Source organism: Heliangelus exortis, chromosome 7 (genome assembly GCF_036169615.1).
Source record: "Heliangelus exortis chromosome 7, bHelExo1.hap1, whole genome shotgun sequence".
NCBI classification, from domain to species: domain Eukaryota; kingdom Metazoa; phylum Chordata; class Aves; order Apodiformes; family Trochilidae; genus Heliangelus; species Heliangelus exortis.
In genome coordinates, this window is record NC_092428.1 from 7,021,395 (window position 1) to 7,034,904 (window position 13,510).

At 41.8% G+C, this 13,510-nt stretch overlaps 1 protein-coding gene across 4 annotated transcripts in view; it reads right to left on the reverse strand.

Annotated features, from left to right (window-relative positions):
- Positions 1-13,510, reverse strand: part of ARMH3 (armadillo like helical domain containing 3) — a 125,850-nt gene that overhangs the window by 87,205 nt on the left and 25,135 nt on the right. For all 4 annotated transcript variants that reach the window (XM_071748486.1, XM_071748484.1, XM_071748485.1 and 1 more), the window contains exons 14-15: positions 11,880-11,973; positions 3,435-3,536 (exon numbers count right to left, since the gene is read on the reverse strand). In XM_071748486.1, coding sequence (XP_071604587.1) covers positions 3,435-3,536; positions 11,880-11,973 — 196 coding nt within the window. The remainder of the gene's footprint in view (positions 1-3,434; positions 3,537-11,879; positions 11,974-13,510) is intronic.

Here is a 13,510-nt window from a genome sequence, read left to right on the forward strand (position 1 = left end):
CTTTGCTGCAGGTTATGAAACAGGCAGCAAAGCCTTGGTAGGAGCACAGCACAATGTAGCAGAATGATTCCTGACATTATGATAGCTCCAAGTCCTGAGTTTTAACCCCAAAAGTGAGAGACATCACCAATTTTCTCTGTGCAAATTCGTGAAAGAAGTTGGCAAAGACTGAGCATTTTCAGCTGAAGGAGTTCTGCCCTGATCCTGTTGCAGAACTTGTTACTCGTTTTACAAGCTTCTTTGTTTCATCTCTCAAGCAGCTTTTGCCCTGAATAACTGTAAGACTGAAAGACTCACAAACATAGAGGGACTAAGGCAGAGAAGTACAAAGTTTATTTAGATTATTTAAAACTATTCTCTAACAATTTTAAACATGAAATTAAAAAATAACATTAAAACAAAAAACAAGCAAAAATTCAAGCAACCCACAAACAACCCACAAACAAACAAAAAAACAAAAAACCCGAACAAGATACTCCCAGTTACAGAGTAACTAAAGATGGAAGAAACCTCTATTCCAGCCCTTACTCAAACCAGGGCCAGCACAATCAGGTTGTTCAAAGTATTGTCCAATCAAACTGATGTGAAAAGTTATGTTCTAAAAAACAAAACCACTCACATCACACACCCCCAAAACCCACAACAATCAACAACCAAAACCAACCACAACAGCATAGCTATAACTAAATTCTGAGGAAGCTTAAAACTGCACATTCCTGAGACCTCTAACAGCTTCTCAAAAGCATAAGACTACTAAACATGGAAACCTAGACACCTGCCTTACACTTAAACTTGGAGGAAAGGGAAGCCTGAAGCAGTCAGACCACTTCCATGGAGATTAGATAGTAACATCAGCCAAACCCCTTACATCTTCACAGGTCACTTTTACAAACACTTTGCTAGTTAAAGTGTATATGGTAATTTCTAAGCATAGACAGAATGGCCTGGGCTAGCTGTTCTGTCTAGTTTGATGCCTCTTTTGTTTTCTTCTCTAGGCTGCTGAGGGACAGATACTTACTAACAAGTGTGCTGATTTTATCCTGCTGCACTAAGACCAAGATGAATTGCAAAGCAGGAGAAATCATCTCAAAGAACTCTGATACACTGGAGCCTTGTTATTTTTCTATTTTAAGGCTTCCCTGTATATTTTTGTAGGTGGTGTTACCACTCCTCTTTCTGGGGACCACTGCAAAGGTTTCTTTTTCACACCAAGTACTCCACCTTCAGCCAGCGTGTTGTGAACGTGCCATTTTCAGCAGTTATGGGGCAGCTATGCACGTAATTACTCACACAGACAATTTGTACTTTCACAGCATCCTCCATTAAAGGAACAAAGCAGACCACTTCCTATGGGGAGGTATAGCATTCTGAACTTTATTTTACAGATGGAAAAAAAAAAGATGTAGTTTTTGTTTGTCCCAAGGCATCTGCCTCTGCCAGTCACAAGAGAAAACAAGAGGAGGATCTAGCAAACACAGTCTATTAAATTGTGCTCTCTGGGACAGGACCAAAACAACCATCTAGTCCTGGATGTGGAACAAACCAATCTCCCCTCTAAGTGTTCCCACCTGTCTCAAGACCCATGGAGTAAATTAATTACTCAGTTTTCTCCTGTTGCTTTACTGGTTTCACATGCTTGGTATTAGGTAAGAGATAAAAAAAAGCTAGGCAGGGCCACACCTATCATCAAAATAGAAGGACAGGAATATACCCACTAGAATTAAAAACCAACTGGAACGAACAGTTTTTTAAAAATGCTCAGTCAGTGGAAGCCATTGCCACAAACTACCATGGCAGCAAGGAGATAAGTCTGTAATCCACAGAAATTCCAAATACTACACGAGCTAGAACCAACATTAAAAAAGAAACATCAACCCCTGCCTCATGCGAGAATGAAGTAATCTCTCACTGGCTTGTATAGTAAGGAATCTCCTCTATCAGATTTCACCCCATCTGAAACTAATCCAGTTTGGCAGCTCTTAAGGCCCAGTGCAGACTTTCCATATTACAGTGATTAGCAAGTACAGAAGTTAAATTGAAAAACATAAAACTGTTCTATCAGAGACTTGGATCAGCAAGAGAAAAGCAGTGAAAATTATGAGAGAGCTGGCAAGCCCCCCCTCATGTGTGCAATCTATAGGAAATGACAGAGCAAAGACTGAGCTGGTTTAGATTTAAGACAAAAGCAAGAGGAAACATGAAAGCAGACTTCAAATATACAAGGGCTGTCACAAAGAAGAAAGAAATAATCCATTCTCAGAATCTACCCTGGAGAAAATAATAGGTAATTAATTAAATCACAGCAGAGAATTTCAGATGCACATAAATCTTTCTCATAATAAGGGTAGTTAAACACTGGAATGGGTAGTCTAAAAACGATGCTCCATTATTTGAGTGTCTTTATCCAACCTGTTAGCAGCACCTCTGAGAAGCAATATAGAAGCCTTGGTTTTAAGGGGTGCACTACATATTTTCATGAATTCTTTTTTGGTACTAACTTCAATTATCCACTTTTACCTCAACTAGCTTGCATACTGAACAAAAATGAGAGCCAGGTAAAATTTCCCAGCAGTACAGTAGGTACAAGAAAACTCCCCTGCCTGCTCTCTAATACAGTGCAAAGCATTCAAGTTCAATAACCAACGTATCATAATTCTGCAGCTATCTCCCTATTTTTGGTCAGTTGTTACAGCAAAAGTTGGTAATGGGCTGAAATATGGTACAAAGATCATTTGTTATGTTCACATTATGGTCCTGAACAAAACAAGGTACCCCTTGGGTACCTTGAGCAGGAGATAAAGCAATACTTCAACTATGGCAAGCTGAAATTAACCCCCACAAAATTATCAGGAGAAACAAAGAGCACAATATGGAAACATAACTTGTCAAGCAAGTTACTGCCAGTACAGCATAAGTCACTGCTGTCCTCTTTATAAAAGTTGTCTATTTAACCAGCAAATACTAAAGGACAAAAGAAATTATTCCTCCTAATGCTGAGCTTTGCTTCCTGAGTTGGCTTCTAAATGTTCTTAAAAATACAGGTTGCTGGTGCATTACTTTCCCTTTCTGACAGTTGGGAATCAGATATAGTCACCTCTGGTATAGGGGCAGGCTTGATTAATAAGTACTATTATATTATTATTATTATTATTATTATTATTATTATTATTATTATTATTATTATTATTATTATTATTATTATTATTACGCTCTGCATATTTGATGTCTCTCCTGATAGCATTCGGTCTCCCCTAGTCTCCTAGCTCTTATCTTGCAATAAGAAATCATTTCATTTTCTCAAAAGGCGGAATCTTCAGTCACCTAAAGGAACTCCAGTTAACTTCTATTTCTGGAGTCACCACACATGTTCTTATGTCCTCCTGACTTCAAGAAGCACAGTTTGCTGCACCCACACCTGCATCAACAGAATTTACCTTTTGTGTCCTGCATCACAATCGAGCTGTACTTCAAGAAGGTTATCAGCAAGTTGCTGGTTTGCACATCAGCGTCCAAAGGGAGCTCTGCAGAACTTATAACTGGAACAAAGCAGATAAGACATGTTTACCCTCCACAAATGCAAGAGATAACTGTACAGAGAACCAAGCCACACATTAACAGATCTGGGATAGGATCAGCTTGTTTGCAGGGCCACCTGACCTCTTCCTCCTTCATGACCACCTAACAAAGATTTTATTTTGAAGACTGGTACCACTCCCCCAGAGAACATCTCTCCAGCTTTAAGTATAGGTTGTGGTATCCAGCAAAGTAAAACCCTTTTTTGCCCTCCCACCTCAGGGGAGACCAGCCTGCTGTTTTAACACTCATCAACATTCCCAACCTAGGGAACTCAAGATACTCTCACTGATACCCGATCAATTCTTACAACCAACACAGTTAACTTTCATGCTGTTGTCAGTCCAGAGAGTGAGGGCTGCTCACCAAAGACCCTGCTCTGTTTCAGCAATATTGGAATTTCAGTTCCAAAAGGTCCACATCAATTTCATTCTGCCCTCCCAACATCAGCCTCTTGCAGAGGCAATAGAAGATAATAACAATTACTGCATCACCAAAATGAAAGGAGAGATAGAAAGAGCAGATTTATAAAAGCAAGAAGCAGAAGCAATCATAGCTTGCACTAGAGATATCACTACACAGCAGAGAATAAAAATGTACTTTCCATACCTGCAGCAGAACAGCAGTTCAGTGGCACTTCTCTAGGATATACTCTGTTACCACCAATTGTACTTTTGACACCTTAACACTGGACATCATCTGCCTTAGACTTTACAAGCAGCTATCTCAATTCCTCAGCTAATTGTACAACCTGCCTCCCAGTCACTCCCCATGTGCCCTCTGAAGCACAGTTTATGAGCTCTCAAACCTCTGTCATGTGACAGAGCCATATTTTTACTGATGACTGAGCCTGAGCTATCTGCAAGGGCCATTCCCAGCTTTCCCATTCAGAGAGGCCTCATGAGAAGTACTGAAAGGGAGGGAAGAGATAAGAGGGGAAAATGCAGCACACATTTACCTGCAGATCTTGTCGGATAAGTTTGATAATGCTCAAGATAAATTCGTTCAGAAAAAACCCCAAAACAATAAAAAAACCAAACTGGTGGAACTACACTATGAGGACTTCAGTAAAGCATTTAATACAGTTTCATATGAAAAACTCAGTGAGGCTGATAGGCGGGAACCAAAACAGAAATTTAAAGTACATCAAAGAACTGGCAAAAGAGAAACAATTGGATAAATTATTTATCTGGGGAGAAGTTACTACTTGGATTCCATAGGTGTCAGTTTAGGAAAGTCATCTTTTTTGTGAGTGACTTGGGAACAAGAAACATTTGCTTGCTGATGAATCTGCTAATAGCAGAAAGTTGGGATTTATAAACAGAGGGGAATATCAGGCTGCACACAAAGAATGGGATAAAAACAGGGACCAGATAATACAAGATGGAATTCAGCAATGCAAACTATAAGGTCATGAATTCAGAGATTTACTTCCATGGCAAGCTCAGAGCCCATCAGCTGCTAACAAAATGCTTTAATACTAGATCACAAGACAATGACCTACAAACACAAAGCACTGAAGAGTGTGATCCTACAAAATACCCAGAAATGCACTTCCAGCAATGCCCTGCACATGTTTCTGGTGAGACCTTGTTTTAAACACTGTCCATAATTATGCTGATCCCCTGTTGAAAGAGGATGAACTCATATTCAAACCAAGTTTAGAGAAAGGCTAGTAGACTGATAAGAGGAACAGAGTGCCCTTCTTATGAGACAGCAAAATACGCATGTAAACCAACATATGAAAAAGAACACCTGGTGTTCCAACATCATGACATGCTTAGCATCATGACATATGGATATAAACTGACAAGAAATTCAGGTTGGAAAGTTGAATATTTCTAACTAAGGAACAAGATGCTGAAACTGCCTTCCAACAGGAATTACTATTACTGAAACAAATTCAACAAAGCAAGACAGCACTTGTTAAATTTAAGAGATCCCATGATGGTATGCCTGCAAGCACGAGGCTCTAGATCCATAGAGTCATGGGGATTTTTTCCAGCTCTATGTGCCTGTACTGACATGGCAATAACACTGCTGTCATGGCTCTGTTGGAGCTCAAACTTGCGTGTTTTGATAGAATTTTCTGGTTTCATAGAATCATCTAGTTCCAACCCCCCTGCCATGGGCAGGGACACCTCCCACTAGATCAGGATGCTCTGAGCTCCATCCAGCCCGGCCTTTAAAAATTCCAGGGATGGGACTTCCACCACCTCTCTGGACAGCCTGTTCCAGTGTCTCGCCACCCTCATGGTGAAGAACTTCTTCCTAACATCCAATCTAAATCTACCCTCCTCTAATTTGAAACCATTCCCCCCAGTCCTATCACTACTGACATCCTAAAAAGTCCCTCACCATCTTTCTTGTAGGCCCCTTCAGATACTGGAAGGCTACAATAAGGTCTCCTCGGAGCCTTCTCCTCTCCAGACTGCATAACCCCAACTCTCTCAGTCTTTCTTCACAGGAGAGGTGCTCCAGCCCTCTGATCATCATTGTGGCCCTTCTCTGGACACACTCCATCACACTCACATCCCTCCTGTAAAAGTGGTTCCAGAACTGGATGCAGTACTCTAGGTGGGGTCTCAGGAGAGCAGAGTAGAGGGGGAGAATCACTTCCCTGCTGGCCACACTTCTCTTGATGCAGCCAAAGATTTGGTTGGCTTTCTGGGCTGCAAGTGTACACTGACAGCTCATGTTGAACTTGAAGGAGGTCGTGGGTGGCTTGAATTATAACTTCTAGAAGGCTCTTTCTCTTTTCAAGCTTTATAGACTAAGACAGGGATCCCTTTGCACTGGAAACAAATCTGCAGACCACTAGGACATCCATCTTAAGAACTATATTATCTCTTTTCCCTCTATCCTCAGGAATGCTCAAGGCTTTTCTACTTTTTGAAGAACAGAAATGGTATTTGATTAGACTGGAGCTTGCAGGAAGTAAGGAATTACTCATATCTGATTTTTGGGTGGCTAGGTTTGGGGCTCTGAGGGGAACTGAAGATCCTGTACGCAACTGTATTTTGGTTCAGAGAAAAGTCTGCTTTAACGAGCAACACCTCTTATAATGCAAAAATAGTATCTCAATTTTGTAAATAAGGTAAACAAAGCTTATTTACACCTAGAACTGGATGAAGCACAGGATGAAGGAGACAAACCAACAGTAAAATGCAGGTTTCTTTAAGCACTGAGAAGCCCAGAACACAGCAGAGGTTCTCATGGATCTTAGGATTATACAATCACTTTGAAAAGAAAGATTGTATGCAGCCCTTGGAAAAAACAGGCCAAATAGATCAGTATAACCATGCTGTTCCAGTCACATCAAAGACATTATAATGGGGCTTTTAGCTTCTAAAGGCTGTACATCCCCAAGCATGAGCTGTTTCAGTCCATTCAATCTTGAAGCTCTGGGGCTCCTGACACATTGCTAACATGCCCAGTCTGTTGGCAAATTCAGTGCAATAAGACTGGAAGCTTTTTCACCCCCAATATTATGAATACCTCAAAGATGTATCTAACTCTGAAAAATGTATTTATATCCCCAGTGGGTCCTTTTGGAGCTGTTACAATGAATGTAGTGAATTAATATTTAACAACAGTAAGCAAACTGACATTTAGATAACTATGGTGACAGGCACACTTCATTTACATATTATGGATCAACAGTTTTTAGCAAATCTCTTTTAAAAAAAACAGAAAAAAATCACTCTGAAGAGTACATCACTGCTTGCCCTTATTCCTGCTACAGACCTTGATTTATTTTTTAACACACATTTTGAAACTTTAAAAAGTCTTAATTCACACTACAGGCTAGCTGTCTAAATTTTAAACTGGAATATGAACCCATTTTTAATCTCAGTCAGCATTAAAAAAAAAAAACACTTGAAACTCACAGATAAGACTTTTACATGTTACTGTTACTTGAAAACAACTCAACTACATATTTTTTTTAAATCAGGAAAAGAAGGAAGCAATCTTTTCATTACAAAGACAAAAAGCCTCTTGCTTTCAGCCATAGGCAAATTCTACAGCTGAGCTTCAAGACCTAAGAAATTGTGGAAAATTCTGACATAACTTTAAAATAGTATCAGCAATATCAAAGCACCACCAAAGTAAACCAAGCCAAGGTCCTCAAAAAAAAAAAAAAAAAACAACAAAATCACTATCACAGAGTAGGAATCATTAAGGTGACAGCTAACAGAAATAAAGAATGCTTCCTGATGCAATTGCTGCATGATAAGATCAGTCCCCTTTCTTAAATTTAGTAAACTTAATGCAGCAAAAAGCTTCAAGCTTAACAAGAACAGTGTCTCTGATGAAAGCAGGATGGAGATTTTTGCATTGCTTTTGGTTTTTGGTTAATTAAAAAAAGAGAGTGCCAGCAAATAGTATATGTAGGTAAGCAAGAATTCTGGCAGTTGTATAATATGGTGCATTGGTGGATATACTTGCAATGAACACATTAAACAGAGATCCACAAAATGCCTGTCCCTCTACATTTTATGTTGTATGCACAGGAAGACCTGAGATACAGGGGGCTTTTCAATGAACCTTTTGATATCCATGGTAACCAGACAGAATTCATCCGCAAGGAGGATCATCCTTAACTAGAATATGAAATGACCTGAATAGCTGATATAACTGAGTAACCCAGGCTGCTCCTCCCCAGAAATATTTCCAAATTGTGCTCTATCCAAACTGACTATATTAAACACTTTCTTCAGATCTCAAGGATGACATTAAAATACAGGACAACAGCCATTTGATTTCTACTCATATATTAGGCTTTATCTATCCATACAATACAATACATGAAAGAGCTTTATTTTATATTATTTCAAAACATATTTACATGGACATCTTTCTTCTCATTAAGAAGAAAGATTACAGGGGAAGCAGTCATTCACAAAGTCTATCAGAGAAAAGGTAACAAGAAGGAATCCCTCCACACCCAGATAGCATTCAAATCCAAATTAATGCAAAGCTGGGGACAAGTACATCAATAACAAGCAGGAATCCACCACAATTCTCTGTAAATCTGTTCCAAAAACAACTACTATAGCCCATAAGTTGGCAGGGCTGATCAGGAGGGCTTTAAACTAGGTTTGAAGGGGGAAGGGATTGAAACCAAAGATGAGCCTGAGGGTGAAAAGCCTGAGTTAAGAGTAAAATCAACAGCCCAGCTGAAGTGCATGTACACTGATGCATGCAGTATGGGAAACAAACATGAGGAGATGGGAGCCATCAGGAAAGCTGTGATGTAGTCGCCATCACAGAAACATGGGGGCGTGACTCACATGACTGGAGTGCTGCCATGGATGGCTACAAGCTCTTCAGAAGGGACAGATGAGACAGGAGAGGTGGACGAGTGGTTCTATTTGTTAAAGAATCTCTTGACTCAGTAGAACTTGAGGTTAGTAACAATAAGGTTGAGTGCCCACGTGTCAAAATTTAGGGGGAAGGCCAATAAGGCTGACATCCTCATGGGAGTGTTACAGACCACCCAACCAGGATGATCAGAGCGACGAATTATTCTACAAGCAGTTAGCAGGTGTCTCAAAATCACCAGCCCTTGTTCTCGTGGGTGACTTGAACCTGCTGGATGTCTGCTGGGAACTCCACACAGCAGAGAAGAGGCAGTCTAGGAGATTCATAGAGCATATAGAGGATAATTTCCTACTCCGGCAGGTAAATGAGCCCACCAGGGATGCATCTCCACTAGATCTTCTGTTCACAAACAGAGAGGGGCTGGTGGGAGATGTAGTAGTCGGAGGCCGTCTAGGGCACAGTGACCATGAAATAGTAGTTTTCAATACTCAAGGATACAAGGAGGGCCAACACTAAAACTTCTAGGCTGGACTTCCAGAGGGCAAATATTATCCTTTTCAGAAGACTGATTCAGAGTGTACCCTGGGAAACAGACCTTGAAAACAAAGGGATCCAGAAGGGATGGGCGTATTTCAAGGAGCAAGTCCTGAATGCACAGGAGCAGACTGTCCTTGTGTGCCCAAAGGCAGACCGGAGGGAAAGATGACCTGTCTGGCTGAACAGGAAGATATAGAAGGAAATTTGGGTAAAAAAAGAGAGCTTACAGACTATGGAAAAAGAAGGCTGGCTACTCAGGAAGAGGTTAGGAATATAGTTAGGTCATGTAGAAAGAAAATTAGCGAGACAAAGGCACAATTTGAAATCAATCTTGCCACTTCCATTAAGGATAGCAAAAAGTCTTTCTACAGATACACTGAGGGCAGAAGGAGAGGCAGGGAAGACCTTCATTCTTTGTTGGATATGGGGGGAAACGTAGTTACCAAAGATGAGGAAAAGGCTGAGGTATTTAACACTTTCTTTACCTCAGTTTTCAACAGTAAGACAGGTTGTCCTGATGACAGCTGCTTCTGGGGCTTGTAGAGAGAAGTAAGAAGCTGAGTAGCTCCCTTGTAATCCTGGCGGGAATAGTGACCTGCTGAGTCACTTGGATCCTCACAAGTCTACGGGAACAGACGGGGTCCACCCCAGGGTGATGAGGGAGCTGGCAGAAGAGCTCGCCAAGCCGCTCTCCATCATTTACCAACAGTCCTGGCTCACTGGGGAGGTCCCAGATGATTGGAAGTTGGCGAATGTCACAGCAATCTACAAAAAGGGTTGGAAGGAGGACCCAGGAAACTCCAGGCCTGTCAGCCTGACCTCAGTGCCTGGCAGGGTTATGGAACAGATCATCCTCAGTGTAATCACGCAGCACCTGCAGGATGGGCAAGGGATCAGACCCAGCCAGTGCGGGTTTAGGAAGGGCAGGTCCTGTCTGACCAACCTGATCTCCTTTTATGATCAGGTGACCCGCCTGGTGGATGAGGGGAAGGCTGTGGATGTGGTCTACCTGGACTTCAGCAAAGCCTTTGACACCGTCTCCCACAGCATTCTCCTGAAAAAGCTGTCAGCCCACAGCTTGGACAGGAGCACTCTGTGCTGGGTCAGGAACTGGCTGGAGGGCCGGGCCCAGAGAATGGTGCTGAACGGTGCTGATCCAATTGGCGGCCGCTCAGCAGTGGTGTCCCCCAGGGATCAGTGTTGGGCCTGGTTCTGTTTAATATCTTCACTGATGATTTAGATGAGGGGACTGAGTCCATAATTGGAAAGTTTGCAGATGACACTAAGGTGGGGGGGAGTGTGGATCAGCTGGAAGGCAGGAGGGCTCTACAGAGGGACCTGGACAGACTGGAGAGTTGGGCTGATTCCAACGGGATGAGGTTCAACACGAACAAGTGCCAGGTTGGCCACAACAACCCCATGGCGAGCTCCAGGCTGGGCACAGAGTGGCTGAGAGCTGCCAGACAGGAAGGGACCTGTGAGGCTGTATTGAAAAGCTGAACATGAGCCAGCAGTGTGCCCAGGTGGCCAAGAAGGCCAATGGCATCCTGGCCTGTATCGGGAACAGCGTGGCCAGCAGGTCCAGGGAAGTGATTCTGCCCCTGTACTCAGCCCTGGTGAGGCCACAGCTTGAGTCCTGTGTCCAGTTCTGGGCACCTCAGTTCAGGAAGGAGACTGAGGTGCTGGACCAGGTCCAGAGAAGAGCAAGGGGGCTGTGAAGGGATCCAGCACAAGTCCTGTGAGGAAAGGCTGAGGGAGCTGCGGGTGTTCAGTCTGGAGAAGAGGAGGCTCAGGGGAGACCTCATCACTCTCTACAGCTCCCTGAAAGGAGGTTGGAGCCAGGCGGGGGTCAGTCTCTTCTCCCAAGTAGCTACCACTAAGAGAAGAGGGCATGGGCTTAAGCTCTGTCAGGGGAGGTTTAGGTCAGATATTAGGAAAAAATTCTTTACAGAAAGAGTGATCAGACATTGGAATGGGCTGCCCAGGGAGGTGGTGGATTCTCCGTCCCTGGACATTTTTAAAAAGAGACTGATGTGCCACTCAGTGCCATGATCTAGGTAGTGCATTAAGAGTTGGACTTGATGATCTCACAGGTCCTTTCCAACCCAGATGATTCTGTGATACTCCCAGGCAAACAACTGGAAATATAAGTAAAAGACTATATACAATAATTACTGATTGGGTGTATCTTCATGCAGATACTGGGACATTACTATTTTCAGAAGGAGTATCAGCATAATTTTTTGAGCAATATACAGGGCAAAACAGAAATAAATTTAAGTAAAAAAATCTTGTTCATGTTTAGTAAGGCAAGTTGCTCCAGGAAGAGACCATCAGGTTACATCTGTTCCAGACAGACCTCATTAGTTGCCATCTTGAGAAAATGCTTTATTAGTTATTTTACAGTTTTTAACTTTTCCCCTGGAGATAATTACATTTCTTACCATCTGAAGAAGGTGGGGTGGTTCCAAGTGGAGTGACAGGTGTCATTGGAATTGGGCTTGTCGGTGTTGTCATCAGCCCCATTTCAGGATGGCTCTAGCAGAAAACACAAATGCCCAGACACAGTCAATAGGTTCCCTAGGCACTAATCATATAGTTCCATGCTTTTGCACAATAGACTTGACTAATGGAGCCTCCAGAAACTTCAACCTCTCCTCCAAAAAGCAAGGCTATGGTTCTTGACCTTGGATGTCTAACAGTTAAACTGTACATCACTTTCTTTAATCCACCAAAAATAAAAATGTCAGAAAGTGGTGGCTGTCCCCGGCAGACTGATAACATGCCCTTCCCTGGTGTAAAATGGGAAGCCTACACTGGTTATAGCTTGCAATTTCTTTCCAGAATAACTCAAGGATTTTTGCATTTGAAGTCTTCCTCCAAAATTCTTTTATTTCTCTTTATAAAGCAAATCCTCCTCACTCCAACCCTCCACCTGCTCATATTTAAAGATTATGGCAATTTATTACTTCCCTGTCTCACTATAAAGCCCAGGCACTGCAGGAAGAGTGCATAACACTATCATTATCGATCCTCTCAGCTTCCATCAGTCAGTTACTCTCCCCATTTCATCTTTGCTAATAGTTGCCTGCCTAATAATTGCTTTGACTTTACTCTTTGTAAGCTTCCAGATCTACCAGCACTGGTGAGACTGTATGCAATCTGCCATGCTATTTTAAGTCTGGCTGCCAAGCGAAGTGTCCATTTCATATGGCAAGTTTTACATAAATGTATCACCTCCCTTAATATACCATCACAATTTCAAAATAAAGGAAAGGGATACAGACCTGCTAAACTGACATTAGTTCTGTAGTATTTTTCACAAGTGGATGTCCTCCACCTTGTCTTTGAATATCTCATTTTATGAGCAACTATAAATGCATGTATTTTATGGGAAGCATATACACACATACTAAGATTCAAAGACAATTTAGGTCACTACAGGTATCAATTTAAAACTCTGTAATACAAGTTTACATTGAAAATCTTACATAAAAAAGGTTTGCTTCCATACATTTTGCTATGGTGTTTATTTTTCTTTTCCCCAAACGTTAACCATCAGTTGAGAGATCACAGTGCCACCTGCCAGCAAAAACTGAGGGCCAGCAAGATGGGAACTATATCAAAACCTTCACATTTCAGACATCAACACAACTACATCCCTGTTCTTCCTATGTGCCCACACAGCAGAAGGTCTTTAGCAGTCTCTATTCATGCAGTCTCTAGCAATGGACACCAGTTTAGACAGAAGCATTCATCAGCTTTTACAAGGATTTTTGTTTTCACATCAGAACAGAACCTACACCTTGCTCTCTTTTAAATGAAGGATTACAGACAATTCATCCAAGAACATCAGACCTCCACTGCAATTAAACACACTGACAGGTTTAACTTCCACAATTATAATTTTATTTTTTATTTAAGAGCTTTTACTCTATCTGCTCTTTTCTGCCCTACTCTTTTCCCTGTTGAAGGCCTCTCCTCCCTCAGGAATATTTTAACCACAGAAAGGCCTGAGTTAGTATTATACAGAACTGAAAGAGCAGAAATCTCTCTCAAGTGGTAGGAATGAATA